Raw genomic sequence first — 18,152 nt, 5'->3', positions numbered from 1 at the left:
CGTGGTCTAGGCAACACTGAGTTTTCCTGTGGGGCTTCCCTGGTTTCTCCGTGGCATCCCAACAATTACTCCATTCACACACAGAAGAAGGCAATGGCAAACCACTTCTGGATCATCTGCCAAGAACGTATATGAACAGGTCCCAGTCCGAGAAAAGGATGGAAGGATCCTGTTCATATGGACCTGTCGTCAGACAGAACACTAAATAATAATAAAATGAGGTGGTCTAGCGGTTAGAACGCTGGGGTCTCGGGTTCGATTCCCGGCGGTGCCCGAATTTATAACTTGTGTTGGGCAAGGCCGTGGTCTAGGCAACACGGAGTTTTCCTCCGTGGCATCCCAACAATTACTCCATTCACACACAGAAGAAGGCAATGGCAAACCACTTCTGGATCATCTGCCAAGAACGTATATGAACAGGTCCCAGTCCGAGAAAAGGATGGAAGGATCCTGTTCATATGGACCTGTCGTCAGACAGAACACTAAATAATAATAAAATGAGGTGGTCTAGCGGTTAGAACGCTGGGGTCTCGGGTTCGATTACCGGCGGTGCCCGAATTTATAACTTGTGTTGGGCAAGGCCGTGGTCTAGGCAACACGGAGTTTTCCTCCGTGGCATCCCAACAATTACTCCATTCACACACAGAAGAAGGCAATGGCAAACCACTTCTGGATCATCTGCCAAGAACGTATATGAACAGGTCCCAGTCCGAGAAAAGGATGGAAGGATCCTGTTCAGTATGTCGCCAACTTCCTGTAAAGGAGATGGCGTAATAAAGAAGAAGATTTAATAAATTATCAGATTGTCATCTCATGTATGTAGTGTCAAAAGAGTAATCAATAAGTCTAGGCTGTTGTTGGATCAAGAAGTTACAAATGTGAGATTTGCCTTTGTAATGTTTTCTGTGTTAGCAGGACTGTTTGTAGGTGAGAGTTACGCCTTCACAGTTTTTTTTTCTGTGTTCTGTAACATTTAACTGACATTTTGCGCAAAGCTTGTAGATAGTTCGTGATTTTATCTCTGTGCCAGATTTAATTAATTATCACTATGAATCTTATTTGTGATTTATTCAACATCAGTAACTCAGGTTGTATAGTGTAAGATGATAAGGTCATTAATGAATAATGAATTGGAAATGGTGTGGAGAGAAGCAGTCATGGCCTAATTTAAGGTACTATCCTGGCATTGCATGGAAGGACTGATGAAAATCACGAAAAACTGTAGTTATGATAGCCAGTCCCTGGGCCAAGATTTGAATGCAGGATGTCCCAATACTAAGCAAAACTGCTAACCACTCAGCAGTGACATTTGATTGTATGCCTCAGGAATGGAAACTAAAATACCCTATCATGGCAGCCTTGCAAAATTCTGATGTGGAAATAACAGCCTGAATATTAAAGAGTACTTATGTGAGATTGCGTCCAATGATACCATGCCCATACCGAGTTTCATGAAAATTCATCCGTGTCCAAAACTAAGTAAGGATTCGAAGACAGCTGTCTTCTGGGTTGTAGTGCCTTGTAGTATGCCCATTACCAGGCCGATGACTCATCGTCCTGATGATGGAGTCAGTAAGGACTTCTGAAATGTAACATCTCCAGGCAGAAGACAGCCATTGGAAATCACATGATACTTTAAGCCAATATCTCTTTATAAAAAGGAAAGTATGTTGAAAAATTAAAGTTTGGTACAAACGGGACCAGCGGGTACCAAGTTATGAATGTTTCGTATACCGATGTCGTAAGAAACATTTCCGGTGAAACGGATTGTGTTTAAGGCCTGACGTTGGTTTAATCAGTAGTATAAAATTATTCTTGTTAAACCAATTCATCCACATGTGACTGTATAATAGTAAGGACGAAGGTCTGATCTGAGCAGCAGGGAGATAAGATTGTTCCCGAAGAACAACACAATGTAAATAGGCGTGTAGTACTTGCAAGTTTCTAGGGTCTCTACAGGCGTCTTCATACTTATGGTTGATTGCTATGGGAGGTAGATGCTAGTGTTTCGGATGAAGGTAGAGACAGAAACTTTGAAGCTGAAGCTCGTTTGAAGAATGTGTAAGGATTCAGTCTTATCGCAAAGAAAACACAACTCTACATCGTTACATAGCTCAACTTTTTAATGCTGATAAAGGAAGTAACCACACTGAAGATTTCTGTCTTCTGGGTTGTTGCGCTGTGCAGTCTGGTAGATGTTTACCAACATTTTGGAGGTCATACTGCCTCCAGTGGCTACGGACGGTCCACCCCATTCACTGTCCTGTTCCTATAAACCTGGCCTCCTCCACCCATTTGGCACATTCATCGCCCTGATGACGGAGGCAGTAATTACCTCCGAAACATTGGTAAACATCTACCATACCACACGACACAACAACCCAGAAGACAGAAATCTTCATACTCACCGCTGTGAAAACCTCTAATCTCACGAAGTAAACACTGTTTACAGTGAGAATCATTCGAAATCTATAATTGAAAAGTGCAGAGTTATTGATTATTGAAGCAGGTGGTATATATAGGTACCGTTGGGCTTTAAGGGGTTTAAATGTTTTTGCAATGCAAGTCCGGAATTAATTCCTTTCTTCGTGTGTCGTTGAGAACGACAGTTACGGCATCGAACTGGAATCAGTTCTTTGAATTTGGGAACGGCAAATCTGTCCGTGCTTTCCAGGACTTTTTTTTTCGCGAGGAAGTGAGGTTTATTGTACCTTAAAGACCTGCTGTGAGAGTCTCGGTTTAACGACTCCTTTTCTATCACATCCGTTACACGGTACCGAAATATTACGATGATGTATTGAAAGTCTGGAAAGAATGTGAAAGGAGGCTGTCGTCGCTGTTTTAAAATACTTCAACGGCAGTTGCCCGGAGAACTGAAGAACACCTAACATCAGACACGGCACATTCTTGTTGTGTCGGCGGAAATTCCCGTAAATGCTGTCATTACCCTTATGACGTTTATCTGCTGCTGCTGCTGGACATTGTATCACCAGTCACCAGATAGTGCTTGTGGTACCAGTACGACTTTGTGCCTTTCACATAACGAAGGTCGCGCGTTGCCAGTCAGCGGCCATTGCATTCGGTTGTTAATGGATCGTAGGGATGAGGATCGATTTATGGCCTCCTTGATCGCTGGACTTCGAACTCGTTGATTTCTTTGAAGGCGTTTGATGAGACATGTTCCCGTGGTGAAATCGAAGACCCTTGCAGGCCTTCCACATAAATCTCCTCGTAGGTTAACTAATATATTTTGTGGAGGAAGGTTGGTTTATTATATCCGCGATTTAAAATATTTGCTTATGTAGAAAATTGGAAAAAGCAGTTAAGAAGTTGAATACTTCGTGCGGTGAGACACTGCAAATGGAATCGATACACTTGACGTTTAGTGAAGTTTACTTTCATTGTCGCCAGTCCTTACAGAAATAATAGTTGAATTGCCGGTGGTGTTAGGGCTTATTTATTTTACGTGTTTTATTTTCACGCGAAAAACAGTGAATGTTTGTAAATGTTATATTAGTTGTGTTACAAGAAACTATTTTTCGTTCCTGTTATTCTTCTCATACAACCCGTAAAATATAGGGCTGCACTGAGATGCACTTGAACATTTTATACCTTTAATCTTAAATCAAAGATGGCTTTCTCCTGGGTTGTTGCTTCGTGTAGTATGCTAGTTTACCGATGATTCATAGGTGCTTGCTGGCTCCGTCAATAGGGCTATGATGGAGGGAGCAAGAACCTCTGAAACGTCGGTAAACTTCTACCAGAGTACACGGCGCAATAACCCAGGAGACAGTAATCTTCATATTAATGGCCTTGAGAACCTGAAATGTTACAATTTTAAATCAGATTTTGAAATGTGGAAATAAATGTTTACAAGCCAGTTTTTTTTACATTTTTACAAAGACTGTGGGATGTAGAAGTTCCCAAATTTCATCGAAATCTGTTCATAAGGCTCAGAGGAGGAACGGAACGTAGAGTGTGTACGGATAGACGCCTCTCCATTCTGTATTAATTTTAAGCAGTTTGCTCAAGAAACGCATAAGAGCATCCTTTCGTTTCATGACCATCGTCACTGAATGTGAAGGTAAACACCAGAATTAATATATAACAAGCCTGTTTTGCAGCAACGTGGACCGACAAATCCACAAGATTTTATCAGAACATTTGAGATATTCACCAAACTTTTATGTTTGAATAGCTTATTTCATTTACATGTTAAAGTAATTTTTTACGGTTCTAGTAACTAAACTGGATCTGTGAGTGTGTCATTGTGCAAAGATTACTTTCAGGTTGTTAGTCATAGTGGCTCGTAACCCGTGGGATTGAGTCGACTCATTCTTGCAGCAGTGTTTGTGTTAGATAAACTTGATGAGCAGATAAGTAACTGACTTGCCTGTGCTGTCGACAGATTGTAGATAATGGTGTAATACAGAAAATTAGGTTGCCTGACGATCAACTATTAAATGTTGCTGTACTTTCATCACCACTTACAGATTTCGATGTGCTCTGCCCCAAATGTGTGTTACACTTTAGAGACCCCATAAAAAATTAAAAGAAATTTTTTTCAGTAGCTAGGAAGCAAAGTGTGAAATTTGCTATGAACTCCGATAAAGTTACAGTGAAAAAATGATGACTGAACTAGCATTAACTAACATGTGGTTTATTTTGCAGCATCAAAAGAGAAAGTAAAGCTGTTTTAACTAGTTTATTTTTTACGAAATTCCCGCAGTACATCAACCATTGTGGATAGCTTGTACGTAAGTTGGCATGATATCAGTTGATGTGTTTTAGCAAGATAATGATGTAGGTTGGCTGGCACAGTGTAGCCAAAGAGAGAGGAAAAGGAATAAATAAAAAAGTTATTGTTGTGTAAGAGTCATTAGGACAAATTAACTGACATGGAGAGGCGTCCTCGACATTTTATGTGATTTTGAGTACAGCAAGACGTGTTTGGCTTACATCATGATACCTAACCTAACCTACCCTAACGCTTGCCTATGTGACTCGTATGAAAATTTTCGAAAATTAGTCGAATTTGGAAGTTATTGTAATTTTTTAAAATTTTTCGAAAATTTTTGTCTTCGACATATTTTGCCAATTTTGAAAATTTTCAAAAATATTTGAAATGTTTAAATTTTAGAGAAATTGTGAACATTTTTGGAACTTTTCAAAATTTGTTTATATAACTTTGAAAGGTTTTATATTTCAGAGAAATTTTTTGAAATTAAAAAAAAATTGAACTTGTTTTTGAATTTTTTCGATAATTTTTTTATATCTTAGGGAATTTGCTAGTATCGGAAACATTTTAATTTTTTGAATTATTTGCTTCATGTTCATACACTGCAGATACAGATCTGTATTGATAGCTGCATAGTCAGAAACTATGTTTTCCTTATAAAAATGTTTCAATAAATGTAGATTTTAATAAAATCTGTACTTTAGGCCATACAAAAATGGTCATACACTCTTGAGACAATTTATAGTTTGAGTCTCATGTAAAGTAAGGATTATATAGGGCCAATACAAACCAAAATTAATTTGTATGACAACTTTTAGGGTAAATATCAGATAACAAATTTTATGTATATCAGTACAACAGTTTCAGAGATTAAATATACAGATATGATCTGCCAATCATGTATTTATTTTATACATGTGATGCAAGTATTGGAGAGGCCAAACTTTGTATACAGTCTTTGAGACTACTTATGTTTTTTTTCTTTATTATTTGTTTTCATTATCTTTAGGGCATTCATGAATCTTGTTTATGTTCTGTAGTTGTTCTGTCAGAATATAGAGGGAAATGGGAGCATTCATGACAAGCGAGGAATGCATAATGTACAAGGGGAATCAGAAAGAGACAGCAAATAGATCAATACTTTCCCCTGCTTGGCAGGTGGTGGGAAACGAGAAGGGGTTGCTGCACTAGGGCAGTAGAACACGCACGTTTGCATACATACTCTAAAAACCACATTACTGTAGAAAGTTGCTCTGTAGATTTAACTGCTATTTACAGTTGATTTGGTTTTTTAGTTTTTTGCAAAGATTTTATGGCTAATTTCTTTTTTGCCATCATTTCCTTATTTGATACTAAACCATGTATAAACAGTAAATGAAAAAGTGTCTGAATGTCAATTTCCTGTTTGTACTGTATTTACGTACTCTGCAGAAACTTTAAGATTTCTGCGACACCTATAAAAATAATTTTCTCCAGGTGATGAGGGGGCAGATCGTGAATTTGGAATATCTGTCTCTTGTTTTGAAATGACACACATTTTACTCTTACTACTTTCTTCCATTTTCAGTATGATCGTAGTCTACCGCCTGCTATACATATTACCGCTCCATAATTCACCTAAACCTTTCGTATGCAGTGATGTAAAGACATGAAGTAAATAGTAATAGAAAATGTGGACAGTTTTGTAAAAGTCAGCGTAGACATTAGTCTAATGACTTTTATGTAAGAAGCAATGTATTAGTATATATCAGACCAAGTACCATGGATAAATCAATTAAATTTATGTTAAGTAGTCTCTTGAGAAGTTTCATGAATTCAAAATAACCTAATTTACATAGAAATTACTTTTGTGGAAAATACCATGACCGCATATGTAAAGAGGTGTAAAAGGTTTTATCCTGTAGTAATTTGTCTTATTTCCTAGAAAATGTATGTTGTACAGGACATAACAGTATCATAGAACAATGCAATTGGTCTGTAATAAATACCAAGTGGTTTACATATAATTCTTTTCAATGTGCATTTTATTAAAAGAACAAATATTTACATTTAACATTCATGGTACATTCTTCTGGGATGTAGCACAATGTAGTCTGGTAGAAGTTTTACGTTTCGGAGGTCCCTTGCTGCCTCCGTCATTAGAGTAATTATGATCACTACGCAGTACCGCAACCCAGACTACAGCAATCTTCAAACTCTCTGCCATGAAAACCTCAAAATCCTACATTATACATGTTCTCTGTTGCATTCGCTCTTGCAAGTTTTTTTTTTCACTTCTCCTTTTCTAGTCTATTCAGTCACTCTCTCTCTTTCTTTCCCTTCTTTCAGTATCACTGTTTCCTTTCGGCTCAGTTTCACTCGGTCTTTGTTCTCTATCTTTGATTCTTTATTTTATGCATTATATTTGTGCCAGTGTCCCTATTTATCTGCTTTGGTTCATTAGCTTAACTTTCGTTCTAATTATTTCTTAGCTCTTGTGTCTTTTTGTGTTCTCAGCTTTGTTTCTTTAATTTAGAGTTTTGTGTGTTTGAGACAAATAATCATTACCACTGTTAACTTAGGACTGTGGTGGAGGGATACCACGGAAAATCTTAAAATTCTGAAAAAAGTGAATATTTGATATGGGTCCGTGGATGGGAAAAGCACGTCACAAGGCCTGTGTCAGTACAAAACAACACAACACAGAATAACTTGGACATAAATCCACTTCCGAAGTGGAATTGTGGGATCCGTTATTAAAAAAATTAAAACAGTTGAGACCGTTCAAGCTGTAACCATATTAAGATTTCTGTCTTCTGGGTTGTTGCGCTGTGTAGTCTGGTCGATGTTAACCAACGTTTCAGAGGTCATACTGCCTCCGTCATCAGGGCGATGGGTATGAAGATTTCTGTCTTCTGGGTTGTTGCGCTGTGTAGTCTGGTCGATGTTTACCAACGTTTCTGAGGTCATACTGCCTCCGTCATCAGGGCGATGGGTATGAAGATTTCTGTCTTCTGGGTTGTTGCGCTGTGTAGTCTGGTCGATGTTAACCAACGTTTCAGAGGTCATACTGCCTCCGTCATCAGGGCGATGAGTATGAAGATTTCTGTCTTCTGGGTTGTTGCGCTGTGTAGTCTGGTCGATGTTTACCAACGTTTCAGAGGTCATACTGCCTCCGTCATCAGGGCGATGAGTATGAAGATTTCTGTCTTCTGGGTTGTTGCGCTGTGTAGTCTGGTCGATGTTAACCAACGTTTCAGAGGTCATACTTCCTCCGTCATCAGGGCGATGAGTATGAAGATTTCTGTCTTCTGGGTTATTGCGCTGTGTAGTCTGGTCGATGTTAACCAACGTTTCAGAGGTCATACTCCCTCCATCATCAGGGCAATTCATCCGTCGACAGACTACACAGCGCAACAACCCAGAAGACAGAAATCTTCGTACTCACCGCTGTGAAAATCTCAAATCTTACATATAACCATATTGTTTCAGTGGGTATTTTCTGATTGGATTCAGGTATGCTGTGTACTGTGGTAATTTGTTACTCTCCTGGTGGGCGTGTTGATTTCATGTACCCTTCATTGTACATCTTGGCCAGGTCCCAAGAAAACAAGTTTCCACCACAATGACATCCTATCTACTGATGACATTTGATGCAGATTGATAGAAATTTCATGCATGAGTTGTGATACGCTGCCAATTTATGCCTGACGACTGTGGCTTGAAACCGATAATCCTAATACAAGGGCAGAAGTCTAGTCAAACTGGTTGTGTTTATCTCAGGACAGTCACTGGCCATTCTCAAAGAACCTTTTCCTGCATACTTCAGCCTTAGTATTCTGCTGGGTGTGAAAGTAATATTTTATCTCAAGGTGGACATTATTATAGTAAATTATTCATTATGGTATGCTTGTATATGTTGTGTGTAAGAGGCAAAATCACAAAAGTATATCTTCAGTAAAGACAGTTTAGTGTGAGGAATTTAATATTATAATTATGTAGTAGGAGTTTGCATAAAACTGAGAAGGAATTTTACATTTGATTTCATTGTCCTAAAATGATGACTGTGTTAATGAGCCTTTGGGTTGCTCAAATATCAAGTAATTCCCACCTTAAAAGGTGGGAAATTACTTGAGTGACTATCGTATACTCAAGGACTTTGTGTGTGGGAGTTAGTCCAAAAATAATACTTTTCAAATTTGTATGCAAATTGTGGTAGAAGTATACTTGTATTGTACAGAGTGAAATTTAATGTTATATATAAAATTGTCTCTGCAAACAAGAATACTATCTGCTGCATTGAATGTGAAATATGGTGTTCAGCAGTGGACAGGATTTATGATATAGACCGGTCTTTAAGGACATGAGCAGGTTTTGTCTACGTATTACAGTTTCAGCTGATTAGTATGAATAAAATGTTGTATGAAGGAGACATGTTTTATCAAAATGCTTATGGATGATGGCTTTAACAGCTTCATCAATGTGGGTGGTCCAGACCATTGACTTCTATCACTTGCTGCTGTTTGATTTATATGTCGTCATCACTGAAAACATATTTGCAAGGAATAGCACGCAGACCTATGCCTCATATGGCCGGATGTCATCAAATGTAGTTCAGCAGCTGCAGTGATATTATCTGGATGACTTAAGTGGAGTTGTTTTTGTAAAGTGGTAAACTTCTTCTTCTTCCGTTTCTTGACCGTTACTTCGGTCTTCCGGTGCCTAATATTTTCTTCCATTCTTCTCTATTTTCCCATCCTTTCGGAGGTAGTTTCCACTCTATCATGGTTCTTATAATTCTGTCGTTCCATCCTGGTCTCAGTCTTCCTCTCTTCCTTCTCTCTTTTGGTTGCCATTTCATAGTCTTCTTTGGTAACCTTTCCTCCTTAATGTCTTTGCACATGCCTCCCAATTCAACATCCATCAGTACAAGATAATAAAATAACAGAATAAACAGACTGCACTAATTTATACTGATTAAGTAGAATACATGTAACATTTATGGAAAAGAGAGATGAGTATTCAAGGTCTGTCAAAGAGTCGAGGTCCTCATCAGGTGGTCAAGAGTGATGCTGCTTGGCCAGCATCACTTGTGCCATATTTAAGACTTATCAGCAAGCTGTTTTAGATCAATGTGTGGAAAGTTGTCTAAGGAGCAATATGAGTTGGGATATTTGAAGTGACTGACATAAAAGCCTTCCACATCAGATCACGTGATTGTGTATTGTCTTGAGATCTGTTTTAGGTTGGAAGTCTAAAGATGAAGCCATAGGAAGAAATTAATTGTTTTCAATGGTATTAACCTCATTTGCGAACATATTTTGAAATTGGGACCTCAAACAGATTTTTTTATATGGAGGTAACATTTTCAAGTATGGTATTAGAGTTTGGAAGAAATTTACATCATCATTATCAACCTGTTGCTTAAAGACCCATTCCATTTCCTTTTCCTCTAATGTTGGTATGTTGATTTTGCTGTTGCGGACTTGAATGTTTTCTTGGCTGGCAAGATGTAGTTACTGGTTCAGGATCCAGTATCATAGAAGGAGCATTACCTGAAAATGTTGCTGGCTTTCCTCTATGCTCATAATTTCATCATGTAATACTTATAGTCACTCATGTTCTTTGTCACATTAATGTAACTGGAATATTTCGTGATATTTTTCTAGGCTGCATCATGTCGTTCAAAGATTGAAGGGCCTTGAATGAATTCATTGTACTTACTGTTGATTCTCAGTTTATGTGAAACGTTATTCAACTCATTGTTGATATATACATTCTGTTGTGACAGCCTTAATTTTTGGTCTTCCCACGGTACCGGTGTCATAAAGATTTAGGAAATTAAAGTTTCCGTTGGTGTGGTCGCGACGCGAAGAGTAGCGAAAGCAATGAGCGTTGTCGCTGCTTCCAACTTCAGTCACAAGGTCGCGCTGCGGTGCGCTACACGACCGTAGTGGCGTCACTTGTATACTGCGAGGTTGTATGCGCATGAACGGTGGACGTGTAATGCTTGGGTCGCATATGACGTGCGCACTGGTTGCACAGCACCCAAGCGAGTGATGTCGGCGTGCTCGCGGGATGCTAGTAACAGTTCGACGCGTAATGTTTAAGCGGGGACCCTGGAGACTTACAAGCGAGACGTTGGCTGGATAATTTTTTCTTTTGTTTTGTATGAAACTTGGCCCCACACGTTGAGGGAATAACACACATGATGGCGCTTAGAATATTTTTAGATCCAAAAGAAATGAAGTTACAGGAGGCCGTTGAAAATTGCATAATGAGGAGCCCCAAAATTCGTACTTTTCACCATATATTATTTTGAATTATCAAAACAAGGAAGCTGAAGTGGGTGGGCATGCAGCACATATGGGAGAGATGAGAACTGCATGGAGGAGAGAGACAACATGTTAGACCTCGCTGTAGATGGGATGATATTATTAAAATGGATGTTGGTTATAAGCTTGATAGGTGTGGATTGGGTATGTCTGGTTCAGTACTGGAAGTACTGGTGAGCATTTATGAACGTGGTAATCCGTTGGGTTTTGTAAAAGGCCGGGAATTTCTTGACTAGCTGAGCGTACTGTCAACTATCTAAGAAAGACTCAGCTTCATCGAGTTAGTTCTGTAAGAAACTGACTTTTGTTGCAGAGATGGGCTATGTGGAGTAGACTTTGGTGTAATCTAGTGGCCTACAAATGTTACTACATATCAAGACTGTACAAAGGATTAAATTATTGTTTTATGATGCTTTTCTGGAAGCATTTTTAATATTCCAAACCAAACTGCTTTGGCACAGAACTAAGCATCTGATTTTTGTTCAGAATGTACCTAATTTGACATTCAGCCGGAGCACCTGTCCCCCCTGTACCTTGGAATAGCTTACAGTTTTTGTTACTAGTGTTGGAGATGGTGTGTTCTGAAAATGCATACTACTCTTGATATCCAAAATTACTACTGTCTTAATACAAGTTTTGCAATTTTAATTGTTAAATATTTTGATTGTGACCAAATTTTACAGAGAAGAAAAACTTTTTTTTACACATCCCAGGCGTTTTAAGGGGAATTACTTTCTTATAAGTGTGTTGTTGGTACTTGTCAGTGATTTTTATATTAACTGCATATATGATTCTTTCCAAAATACAGTAACTCTTTTTGTCAATCTCAAGGACAGTTTGATAGAGTGTACATTTGTAGAAGTAACTGCCTATACGATGGCAGCCGATAGGGGTACATATAATATTATGCCTGCATGATCTAGTTTATACAATGAATGCATGCATGCCGTGTAAACTCATCCAGTGGTCTCTAGACAGTGAATCAAGTTGCATGACTGATCGGCATGTTCCATCATGCTCTGTAGTGGTTCTTAAAATATCTGTAATAGAGACTTCAAGTTTAATGAAGATGCTGAGATTGAATGTTAGGTTGGGTTTGTGTTGTGGATGTAACTGTATTGTTACAGTTCTAAATACAGTACAGCACAGCTGTCTTTTAATTTTTAAATTACTAGAGCAAAGCGCTCCTTTATTCTATCCGTTTCCGTTGATATTTAATACTTCGTTTTTCAGCGTGATGTTTTTGACGTAAATACGTCTATACGAAAGGGTCATTCGGCAAAAAAGTTTAACGAAGACGGGTCACAAAAATGTGTAAGATCAATATCAACAAATCGACAACAATGGTTACCTAGGAAACGTCATCTGTTTACTCGGCATACCATGAAAGGAAGGGGGTTGTGTTTTAAAACCTTGAGTAAGACACTAAACTAACCCCAGGGGGTTAGTTTAGTGTCTTAAGTGTTTTAACACTCTTCCTTTCATTGTATTTATTGCCTAAATATAATTTAAATACAGAGACGTCAGTTTTCGTAATCGTAATATATCGAATGAGCAGTATGACTTGAATGAGTATTATTATTAGTATCAGATCTTGTTGGTGTTGGTACTTCAAATAGTTGATAACGTCTTCTTTCACTTTTCTTCAATTCTTAAATAGTTCTGATGTTTTAGTTCTTTACGTCGCTGTTCGGAGGCGATGTGCTGCTTCTGGAACAGTGATAATGCGACTGTCTTGGTAGTTGATCTCGTCGTTGTGAAGCGTCATTTGTTTACTCGGCATTGTTGTGTTGGTATACCAACACAACAATGCCGAGTAAACAAATGACGTAACATTGTTTGATGACGTAATAATTGTTTGGATACAAATTGTTTGACGACGACGGGGAATCAGAAATTTTTATAGTAGATAGTTTGTACTGTGGAACTTTCCTTTGTGCTGATAATATTTTTTAGACTGTCACGCTACCCGCCAACCAGTGATAAGTGTCCCAGTGTACATGTTTCCTGTTTGTCCAAACTGCGTTTAGAATCAATGAGTTTGCAACTCATGTCTTAACTGACTGTGAAGCCATAGTAAATGTCTCTACTGGATTGGATAATTCAGGGCGAACGTCTAGTCTGAGAAGAGTCATACACCATTCTAGGAACAAGACATCTTTCTGAAATAATGTTTTGTGATGTTGGAAACATCATGAATGTGGTGTTCAGTATTATAATTTGAGTAATTAAAATAAGAATGGGGCAAACTGTGGAAACATTTCTTTGGTCTGTATCCTAATTGCTTCCTGGTATCACCATGATTCGTGTGTTGTTCCGAGACTATATCCCTCTTGGTAAGCGTCTTGCAGACAGTTTACACAGTGATTCAGACAGAAAGGAAAAGGAGCTGGCTGCAGATTATGCTCGGAGATTTCAGCAGTGGCAAAATGCCACCTCTTTTCGTAGCCTCTATACATGTGTAAGTGTTTTAAACATATTTTGCTGGACTAAAAGTGAGCTTCTTGCCCAAGTTTAGATTTTCTGTAATATTTTTGAATGTTTTCATAGAAATCATAGAACAAGAACTTTGAAAACTACAAGTGAATTATCTATATTTATAGTTTTCCTTTTTCCAACATAGGTTTATGGAACTTGGTTTTGTTTATATAATATATAATTTCTGCTTATGATGTCTTTTGTATGAAGGTTTTCACATGTCTTATAGTTTTGTACTGTTGCCATGTTTTTAAGTTTTAGTGCACAAAGAATTTTTTCATGGCAAAATGTGTTTGTATGTTTATAATGTATCACTGTAAAAAGTAAAGTAAAGCTGTCCCACTATACGCCATGTAGGCGCTTGGGGGGAGTGGAGGTATAGCTCCTCTCTTCATTGACCTTGGCACTAGATGGGGGTGAGGTGGTCAGCATCACGCCCCGGCCGCGCTTTACCGCTGGGAAAGGACCCCAGTACCCATTGGACAGGAGGCTGGGTGGGCCCCAGAGCCGGTCTGGATGCAGAGGCTAGAGGAAAAATCCTCTGCCCCTGTCGGGGATCGAACCCCAGTCGTCCAGCCCGTAGCTAGTCACTATACAGACTGAGCTATCCCGGCTCATAATGTATCGCTGTACCCATTATAAATTGTTGAAGTTTGTTTAAAATTTAAACAGTACTTTTAAAGTGAGGGCTTATTACAAGGTTCACACGAATAAGGACACACTAAAATACTACATAATACTTAATTTGCTCTGGAATTTATTATGACACCATAGAACTGTTAATGAATGTCAACTTTAAAGTTAACTTATTCAGTTCTGTTATAGCAGATACCTAGACACAAATGTAAGATAACTCATGTTGGATTTTCCTAGTCGACCAGCTGTGTGGTAGGACCATGAACATTTTAATTTGATAAAACCATGACAGAACTTGTCAGACAAGGAAATACAACTTATCTTTACTGGAATCAGGTGTGAAGTGAAAGGTTGGATGAGGCATGATGCCCCGCAGCATATCTGTGCAGCTTACAACATGAGTTATCATGTCTAATCATTCAATGTAACGTAATACCGTAAGCTTTTTATCGCTTTCATAACTCAACATCATACTTTCCAAGCATGTGTTGAATTGCTTGCATATGTATCGTGGGAAAACCTACATAAATCTGGCGACAAATTTGTATGTAAGTTAAGGTCAAAGGTCAATGCCAAAATAGTAACATGCCTTGAAATGCCGTGAGTGGCATAGCGAATGAGAGCCCCACTTAAGAGCTTTCAATTGGTACAAGAAGTAGCTCTCTGTCTTTATTAGGACCAGAGTTATAGGCACTTCAGTGAATCAGAATGCAGGAAAAGTAAGGAAAGCTTAGCGTCATGTACGAGTATGCCACTCCCTAAGGAGACCCAACAGACAGGAAAAATTGTATTAGAATCAGATATATTGATGAAAATAATGCGACTAAAGTTCCTTCATTTGACATGAAATGATATTACGTGTAAAAAAGATCTTGGCAGTACAAGGTTTGTAGGACTGGAAATCTGAAATAGGAAAGTAGGCTTATGGTTTGTACACAGAACTCCATGTATGCACTGAACACTTCAATAAATGCTGTATCCAAGCTGACTCCTTTGATATTAAGTTCTTAGTTTTGATCAGACCATGTTTCTGCAGGGAATATAAACACTTGATTGAATTTGGTCGTCATGTACTTGCGTGTAAATAAAATTACTTTCAATCAAATGTGTGATCAAATTAACGTAAACCCAACCTAAGACTTCGCACGTTTCGTAGAAATTATTTTTTCTTGTATTTCATAAAATGCTTACTGCGCTGAAAAATGTTTCAAATAAAAGTTGTACATCTCTGTTCAACATATGCGTTGTCATATCCACAATTTTTATATGGTGATTTTCTTGTAAAAAATTTTTTGAAGTTTGGTTTGTGCTTCATGTGGGGTAGGGGTTTTATTTTACTATTGCAAAGAACTAAGTTCCTTGACAACATTTAGTGTGTTGAGGTTATGGCTTGTACATTGTAACATAGACTATCACTGTCGTGAAAACTCTTAGTGTAGACTCCTAGTACCAAATTTTATCACAATGCTTGAAGTGGTTTTGGAAATCAAACATGCAGAAGGACAGACACAGTTACCGCATTATGCATTCATTTTATGCACTTTATGCAAATAATTTTTGATGACCTTGAATTTTTCTTTAGACGCAGAGTAAGTACAGCAGGCTTAATGTTTGTCTTTATAACAAGGAAGAATTTTAGTAAGGAAGTTAATAATAAATTGTTGTTGTAATGACAGCTGGTGATCTGAAGGACTCTGTTTATCAAAATACTGAGACTTTGTGTATGTCGTTATGCTTTGGGCTATTGACAGTTTCCAGTGCAATAATTTTGTAACATACTAATACTGGTTTTTGGTGTCTGACATTTATTGTGATTAATTGAATGTTGAGAATGAGGTCTGTGATATTGTGAAATTGCATTTTGGCTGTTTGCATTGGGAAGAGATGCTTCCGGAAGAGATGCTTCCTTGTTTAACATTTCTGTGCTTCCTATTAAATAATTAATTTTGTTTGTTACAGGGGGCTCGGGTATGGATCCGACATCCTGACAGGGTGTGGGAAGGGGCTGAGGTTGTCCAAGACTACAAGGGATTAACAATAAAAGTAAAATCTGAAGATGGAGCTGTAAGTTAAATCAGAATTAAAGTGTGATCATTCTTGACTATTAGTGGCTAAATAGTTAACATTAATTATTGTAAAAATGAACATTTATCAGAACGAGGCTCCTATAAGGGTCATGTTTATACGCCATAGAACAAAAGTTGACTATTCAACAGTTTTCTTGACTGACTGTATGTGCTAAATTTGATCAATAGGATGGGTAGGAAACCAGTGGAATGTTGTGATTGGTTAAGAATTTCCTTGTGGAGATTGCCAAGTGAGCTGAAGTGAGCTGATGCAACATATATGAGCCCAGCTTCCATTTTTCATTCTGTTTACGTTGAATTCTACTTCTGAGATATTTCTGAATGTCCAAATAAAGCATGTTATTGATCTGTGCATCTTCTGTTAATGGTATGAAAATAGCTGTCTTCTGTATGTAGTCTGGTAAGTTTACTTGTGTTTCACAGGTCCTTGCTGCCTCCATCATCAGGGCAGTCAATTTCCTTTAACCTCTCTGTTGTGTGTGTTTTTCCCCTTCTGATCAATCTTTGATATGCCCCCCTCTCCTATTGGCTCCTGGGGTGTCACCTTATCCAGACCTTCTTCACTGTTCTGATCAAGGTTCTGCCTCGACTGTTTCATGTATCTCAAACACATTTCACGTAGCAAGGACCTTCCAGACTACATGGCACTACAACCCAGAAGACAGTCATCTTTATTCTTACCACTTTGAGAGCCTGAAGTCCTACTCTGTTAACAGTGTCCAGTCTCATTGAATGTGTCCTGTAGCATGCCCTTATGTGAGTGCTTAGGGCCTTGGTGTGTTTAATAGGTACATGATCTTGAGGTAAAAACAGATGATGACCTGCCCCCTCTACGAAACCCTGACATCCTGATAGGGGAGAATGATCTCACATCATTGTCATACCTCCATGAACCAGCTGTGCTTTATAATCTACAAGTACGATTCTGCAGGCAGAGTGCTATATATACATACTGTGGTAAGTTATAATTGGGCTGTATTTAATGTAAGTTTCTCACTGTAGAATAAGTTTCGTACATTACAGACTTTATCTTGGTCTCACGTTGGACATTATTTGACTGCTTGCAGACTGTAGATATTGTTATGAATTTGGTGGACTTTTTTATTGAAAAGAACCACATATGAAAAGAAATTAATTTCTGTGATCAGTGTTTATTAATGCTGGATTGGTAGATTGATCAAGGTTTCACCTAAGGGTAAGATATGCCTTGATGGGAATGGTCCCATATCTCATTATCCTCTAAGGCTGGGGCCACACGACCGTACGAAGTACGTCCGTTGCAAAGGACGTAGGTGAGGACATCACAAGAGCGACAATTACCGTGGCAGCTTGAAAGGATTTAGAAAAAAATAATAGTATTGTCTGTACTTACAAATCATAATTCTATGACGGACGTCACGATGTGCGTTACAACTGACGTTCTTTGTACGGTCGTGTGGCCCCCAGCTTAAGATGTTACCTCTTCAGGAAACCAAGTTGTAAATCTGCATTCTGAAACCATGTAAGTGTTTGGTGATGTGGGTTTCTTAAGTTTTGCGTAATAAAGGGCTCCTTAATTTGTACTCTTCATCAAACATTATTAGGAGGATGAGATGGGCAGGGCATGTAGTGCACATGGGGGAGATCAGAAATGTACCAGAAGTCATCTTATATGCAGATGCGCACATGAAATATATACCATTTTACTGTAACGTCGTCTTTGAACTGATAGGCAGAAAAATGGAAAATAAATGCATTTTAGTAGGTTATATGATCAGGTTCATAATTTGTGCCACTTGCATTTTTAAATCTTTTCATCTGAAACACTACATTTATTGTAAAAGTGGCATCTCAGGTACAGGAACTCCTGATGCCTGTTTTTGAACAAGCTGTTCCAACAGTCTGGACTGCCTTCAAATT

The 18,152-nt window shown here is 38.3% G+C and overlaps 2 protein-coding genes and 1 long non-coding RNA gene across 4 annotated transcripts in view; 2 read left to right on the top strand and 1 right to left on the bottom strand.

The window, feature by feature from the left end:
- Positions 1-18,152, top strand: part of didum (dilute class unconventional myosin) — a 62,065-nt gene that overhangs the window by 4,603 nt on the left and 39,310 nt on the right. The window contains exons 1-3 of one of the 2 annotated variants that reach the window (XM_087360964.1): positions 12,831-13,513; positions 16,126-16,230; positions 17,042-17,210. In XM_087360964.1, the coding sequence (XP_087217090.1) occupies positions 13,352-13,513; positions 16,126-16,230; positions 17,042-17,210 (436 nt within the window). In that variant the 5' untranslated portion in view covers positions 12,831-13,351. Of the gene's footprint in view, positions 1-12,830; positions 13,514-16,125; positions 16,231-17,041; positions 17,211-18,152 lie in introns of those variants that run through there. The other variant, XM_022067776.2, reaches the window with a different exon arrangement.
- The window catches only part of LOC110831597 (DC-STAMP domain-containing protein 2), a 44,688-nt gene that overhangs the window by 25,200 nt on the left and 1,336 nt on the right, over positions 1-18,152 (bottom strand). The window contains exon 2 of the mRNA XM_087360972.1: positions 17,626-17,744. The gene's annotated coding sequence lies outside the window, so the exon portion shown is untranslated. The remainder of the gene's footprint in view (positions 1-17,625; positions 17,745-18,152) is intronic.
- On the top strand, positions 2,936-6,744 carry LOC147871524 (uncharacterized). Its single transcript, XR_015538726.1, has 2 exons — positions 2,936-3,231; positions 6,306-6,744. It is a non-coding gene; the product is annotated as an uncharacterized LOC147871524 (long non-coding RNA).

This window comes from Zootermopsis nevadensis, unplaced genomic scaffold (genome assembly GCF_977971745.1).
Source record: "Zootermopsis nevadensis isolate Lab colony 2312 unplaced genomic scaffold, Znev_1.0 Znev_ptg000050l, whole genome shotgun sequence".
NCBI classification, from domain to species: domain Eukaryota; kingdom Metazoa; phylum Arthropoda; class Insecta; order Blattodea; family Termopsidae; genus Zootermopsis; species Zootermopsis nevadensis.
This window is presented reverse-complemented; position numbering and strand designations above follow the sequence as displayed.